The 6,291-nt window shown below is 37.5% G+C and overlaps 1 protein-coding gene across 1 annotated transcript; it reads right to left on the bottom strand.

The window, feature by feature from the left end:
* Smim28 (small integral membrane protein 28) lies at positions 1-3,858 on the bottom strand. The gene is made up of 2 exons (XM_046449001.1): positions 3,748-3,858; positions 1-351 (listed from the first exon to the last, which is right to left on the bottom strand). Exons 1-2 carry the CDS (start codon positions 3,856-3,858, stop codon positions 1-3), a joined length of 462 nt encoding a protein of 153 aa, XP_046304957.1.
* Positions 3,859-6,291: the final 2,433 nt, after the last annotated feature.

The raw sequence follows: 6,291 nt of genomic DNA, 5'->3' as shown, positions 1-6,291 counted from the left end.
TTAACACCGAAGGTCCGTGTCCAGGGCCTCTTCCCCAGGAGGATTCCTGGTGGCCTCTTCGTAGGAGGGTGGCAAGCACACGGAGAGGAGGGTCCCTCCTGGACGCAGGGGCGAGTAGGGAATCTCCTGCTCGCTGCCCCAGGGCAAGCCGGGCAGGAAGTCGGGGCTGGCTCCCGCAGGAGGGCGCTCGGGGAGGTCGATACTGAACACCTGGCCCTGGGCCCGTGGGGCCTGGCAGCGGCGGTACAGGAACAGCAGCAGAAAGGCCAGGAAGAGCAGGACGGTGGCGGGGAGAAGGATGCACAGGAAGGGCTCCACGTCGGCTTGGGCGGAGCTGGCCTTCTGGGTGCCCTGGAGGTAGGGAAGGAAACTGGGTCAGCAGATGGGGGAGGGCAGGCTCTGGCCCTGACACCCCTTTTAAGGTCTTCTCCTGTTAATGTCGCTGCATAGTCTCAAAATCACTACAGTCATTCATTGAGCTTGATCCCATGTGAAATATAAAGCAAATTTACAAGAGAAGGTGTGAACTCAGAATGTCAAGCGCTGCATACCCGTGACGGCATACAGTGTTTCCACCAAAGAAAAAATAACTAGAATAAAATTTAGTTGGCAAATCTCCTACTCCTTCTTTGAATGGGAACTCCTTACCATTTCTGTACTCATTTTATTTAGAATTAGACCAATGTTTTATTGCCACAAAAGGATCACATGAAACTTAAAAATTTTTAATTCTGAAACAAAATGTCATGTGGTTATATGATCCTCCCACAAATAATGTTTGAATTCTCATTTGATGGTGGCACTTATGAATGAGATTGTTAAATCCTTTAAATTTGATGTTGTAATATTTACGAGGTAGATTCAGAAAGCTTTGAAATTTTAAGGAAAAAGAATTACAGGTGATTCTTAGGCAACCTAAAAGGTATTTGTTTTGTAGTATTAGCTCACAAAGTAACAGTGGTTCTTCATGGAGTAATAATATAGGCATGAATTGATGCTTCAATTACAGGGTAGGAAAGCAATGTGGAAAAAAATCGTTCTAATTGTGTTTTTTGTTTGTTTTGTTTTGTTTTTGTTTCTTGGCACCAGGGATTGAATCCAGGTGCACTTAACTACCGAGCCATAATCCCCAGCCATTTAAAAAATATTTTATTTTGAGACAGGTCTCATTAAGTTGCTTAGGGCCTCACCAAATTGCTGAGGCTGGCTCTGAACTTGTAATCCTCCTGCCTCAGCCTCCTGAGCCACTGGGATTACAGGCATGTGCCACAGTACCTGGCTTATGTATTGCTTTGACAACATTAATTCAGCATTAAGAAATAATGAAGTTTTAAAAAGTTTTTCTATTATATGAAGCATATAGTAACAAATGTAGATGTTAATATTCACTACTATAAAGAAAAGGAAATCAGTTTAAAGGCCCATAATTGTATTTAAAATAAGAAAACAAAATATTAAGCTCTTTATCTTCTTATTCTAAATAATATATAATAATGTGTATAAGAGCTGGGATTCTTTTGTCTTGATTTTGGTGGAAAAGACAAATGTTTTGCTGGTCACAACTCCTTAAGGAAATGGTTTATCTACCTAAGTGTGATCTTTTTTTAATTCCTATAGACTTTACAACTATGTTGTTTTCGCTCAAAATTAGATGCTTTAAAAAATGTATTCTGCCAGATATTTTGTTCTTGGTGAGATATGAGTTAAGGTATTCTAGCTTAAAAACAACATCAAAATTAAAGGTTTTCCTGAGAAGCAGAGCATCTGTGATCTTTGGGGTTTGGCAGCTCTGGCTTTGAATTCTGAAGACTTTCTGACACCTCTGTGACATGGAGGTCACCTGTCAACTCTGGGCTTAGGTTTTCCTCTTTATTAAATGAAAATAATAACATCTGTTTTTGAGGATTAGATGAGAATTCAGTGAATTAATGCATATAAAATGCCTGGTAAATAACATGTATTTTTATGTCCATGTCTCAATGACTCAAATTTTCAGATTTACTAAAAGTAAAATACTAAATCGGAAGAAATCTAGAAATGTTTTGATAAGACTAGAATATTGGAGTGAGTATAAAATCTGACATTACTAAATTTATATTTTAATAAATATATTTTCAAAAATATTTTGTGATATATTTTATGTGTGTAATTAAGTTATATTTCTAGACTAGAGTTTTTTACTGTTTTTCCACAAATTTAGTTTAATATCAGAATAATTTACTTAAAATCTATTGTGACATAATAAGGGACTTTGATTAGAAAAGCATAAGAGTAGATAAAACTAAAAACAAATTTATTATAATAAAAAATTAAATTGAAGTCAAGAGATAAAATAATTTATTTTCTCCCTCTAGATGAATCATTAACTCTGTTAAAACCATTCCCTTTTAAAGCAATAGCTTTCCAAATCCAGTAAACAATAGATTATTTTCACAATTTATTTTTTTCCTTTATATCAATAATACAGGTAATAATAGCTTCTTATCAGTATTGCCATCAAATTTAAAATTCCCTAAGTTCAATATGCATAGATCATTAAGTTACTTAATATTCCATTTAAAAGGATTTATGTACAAGTAGACTCTGTTATTTACAATTATACTACTATGGTATGATCAATATTAGTTGAAAAAAATTGGGAAAGAAGAAATACCACAGAGCCTGCTAAACCAATACTTCCATTGGTTGAGTTAAATTTGTCCAAATACCAAGTCTTTTTATCTAATACAGACAACTGGGACAATTTCTTGAGAAAAAGAACTCTTCTTTTTTCCTGGTAAAGAAATTTCACAGAGCTATAGAACACATTTATTTTAGTATACTTCATTTGTTTATTTAATTATTCCTCATATTAGTTAAAATGGCTGGAATTTTTTAAATTCAGAAGTGATATCTTTTCTAGTCAAATGTTCTAATGTGTTCACTAGCCTCAAAGTTGTCTTTTAAGTTTTAATGTTTTTCTGATGTGTGTATTACTCAAGGGCTTTATCATTCAGGCAATATTTTAGAGAAATATTCAATAAAAGGTGTAACTGCTAAAGGACATTTTTTTTTTTCTGTAAAAGTTGGTTTTGGCGATTTTAAATACCAATCTTACAAGTTGATTTTCTAGAAAACAAGAGAATAGGTTTATTTTCCTCTTTTTGTGTGATCAGCAGGGTCACCCATTTCTCCTCTGGTTATAAAAGTTCTTTGATTTTAGTTGCTATGAATATTTTTCTTTAATGCTGCCTTACAAGGAGGCTCCTTTGGTGATCTGGCCCAAAAGTCGGAATAGCTGGTGCATTTCTTAGTGACTAACTTCCTTAACCCCCTGCTCGCCTTCCTGCAGAAAGATGCTTGGTTTCTGCAAACTCTTAAAAACGGGGATTGTTCTCCAGTCAAGAATGAAAGGAAGCCTCTTATTTCTGTATATAGACATTGCTTACTGAGCAAAGAACATAATTATAATTGAAGGCATAAAAACTTGTCAAAAACCCCTACCCTCAGGAGCTCTGACATATTTGATGTATCAAATAGTGTTAGACACATTTGTGCCAAGTTTTACTTATCATTGTTAAAAAAAAAGGCAACTTTCAAGTTACTGCCTTCAGACCATGCCAGTCAGCAAACTCATGTTTTTTTAATTATATCCATAATGCAAAGTGTTGCCACTAAGTTATAAGAACCTAAAAAATATAGGCATTGTTAATTTAGAAACTATCCAAGAAGCTTTGGGAGAAGAGGCTGAAGCCATAGGTTACAGACCTGCAGCTGGGTTTCCAGAAGAGGCAGGCTTGGTTCGCTGGTTAGCCACTCGTATGTCCCCCGGCCAGCGTGTCCAAACTTCCTCCAGCTGCTGCTCAGCAATCCCCTCATGGTGTCACCCAGCTGATGACCCGGTCTCCTTTCCACCCTGCTGCTTGGATTTCTACAGTGCTGCTTGCTCTTGGCCTGGATCCAGGATAGATGTGTGCGGCCGATGGCTTTTGGTAAACTCGTCTTCTGATGAGTGGCAACAGGGAAAAGAAACCAACCAGAGATACCTTTCAGGACTGACTGCATTTATATTCAGTGCCTCTGGGTTTGTGTTGGTGGCCTTTATCACTAGAAGGTTTGGCATCAAATATCAGCTATGGAATAGATTCCAGGTGGGAGAGTTTTCTACATTAGCATTATTACAGTGCAAACAAAGTCGTGGAGAATACAGAGCTGCTATATTTAGATGTAATTAAGACCCTCTCCCTTCCCTTACCAAACCCCTCTCTGGGGACATCTGATCAAGAAAAGCTACCTAGGCTGAATTCTCTTTAATTATTTCTGGGTTTTATAGTACAAAATGAAGGGGTACTTGGTAGAGAAGCAAAGACCCATTAATAATATTTTACTGAATTATTTAGATGAAAGTTGCCTAATGATAAAGTTGTACACAAGCCAGACGGACAGTAGCTTAGACTGTTAGATGGAAAGTTTGCTGATTTCAATTTTTTTAAATCAAATTACCAGTACCCTAAACAGTCTCCCTACGGATTTTCTTGTGAACTTTATACTATTATTGCTATCACACCTAAAAGCTTTGATTTGAACTTGATTTGCATGTTCACTGAATTAACTTGGGGATATTTAATTCAACATATGTGTTATTTAACATTTAAGACAATGTGTTAGTTCATTTTGTGCTACTAGAGTGCAATACCCAAGATGGGTAATTTATAAATAATAGAATTTCCTTTTTCACCATCTGGGAACTAGAGGAAAGCTGAGTGAAGCCTCTTTCAGGAGGGCCTAAATTGTAATAGTGAAACCCTAGGGGATTCTCCCTATCTCCTAAAGGCCACACCTCTTAAGATTATCATGTTGGCAACACCTACATTTTGAAGGGGATGCATTCAAATCATAGCAGACATAATGCTGAAATCCTTCTTTTAGTGAAGTAAACCTCAGCTTCAAAGATTTACTCAAAGTGTTAGAACTCAAAGTTGCAGCTACACACATCCTCATTAAGCACCATTTCCACCCAAGTGATTGCTATAATGCTGAAATGAAATTTCTTAACTGGGATCCCCTTTCTTCTTCTCTCACCCAAGACTATCATCTACTGGCCAATAGTGGATGATCTCAGGGGGTGGTCAATGCTAAATTTTGTAGATAGGCACAAATTTCTCAAGAGTATCTATAGTGTTCATACCTTTTCAAAGACATTTGATAGAATTTGATGATTTGTCCAACTTGTTTGTGGCAAAAGTTTTTGCTAGGTTTCCAATGATAAGTATGCCCCAATCAGTATCCCAGCATAGAATCCATTCTCATTTCATCTTTTCTTACTTTTGGTGGAGTGAGCTGGTTTTGTGATTTCAGTTCAAATATTGCCTTTCTTTGATGTGTTTCTTTTTAGTAAATCCTGAATTCTCACCTCTGAGACCACCCAAATACCTGGCAATCACTACAAAATTTTGCTTTCTTTCATGCCAATAGCTTTCCAATACTGTGGACTCAACATGGACCATCCTTCTCCACTTTATCTACTTATTGAGATACCCTCATTCCTTGAGAAGCAAATTGGAAGTCTGGATTAAAAGCATTAACTATGCATCTGTAACATTGATCTTCCTCCTGCAGAGAACAATTCAGACATGTTTCCTGCTTTTGTGGATCTATTTGTTTGCCAAGAGAAGCAAACAAAATATATATCAGAAGATGATAAATATGTGAAGAAAAAGCAGAGAAGGGGCAGAGCCAAGGCTGAAGGGAGGGGGCACTGTGAAAGTGGGCAATTAATTAGGACCTCACAGGGGAAGTAGTATTTGAGCAAAGAGGGAGGAAGGTACTTAACCACGAAGCTACTGCATGGAAAGTCATCACGCACCAAGGGGAATGCCGGTGAGGGGCCCAAGGCAGGCACATGCCTGGTGACTTCACTCAGTGACCAGCAGCCCAGGGTGGCTGGAGCAGTGAGCTTGGAGAAATGGAGGAGATGAGGTCAGAGAAGATATAAGGAGGGAGGGAAGGCAGCAAAGGGTTCTGAGTTTATAGAGCTTTGTAAGTATTTTGGCTTTTACTCTAAGTGAAACGGAGGAGCCATATAAAATTTTGAGCAGAGTGACAAGATCTAGCGACTATTTTAAAAGGACCACACAGGTCTCGGTTTTATGAATAGATATAAGATCAAAGGCAAAAGCAGATCAGACAGGAGGTTTTCTTTTTGTTTAGTTTTAGTTTTAATATTCAAAGGAGAAATAATGGACAGGAGGAAGAGCTTTGGAGTAGAGATTCTGGATTCTAGCTATGTTTTAGGGGGTATAGACAATAGGA

This window comes from Marmota monax, unplaced genomic scaffold (assembly GCF_021218885.2).
Source record: "Marmota monax isolate L192 unplaced genomic scaffold, Marmota_monax_Labrador192_F-V1.1 WCK01_AAM20220418_F8-fsc00030, whole genome shotgun sequence".
In the NCBI taxonomy this organism is placed as follows: Eukaryota; Metazoa; Chordata; class Mammalia; order Rodentia; family Sciuridae; genus Marmota; species Marmota monax.
The sequence above is the reverse complement of the archived record's forward strand: the minus strand, read 5'-3'. Positions and strand labels throughout refer to the sequence as shown.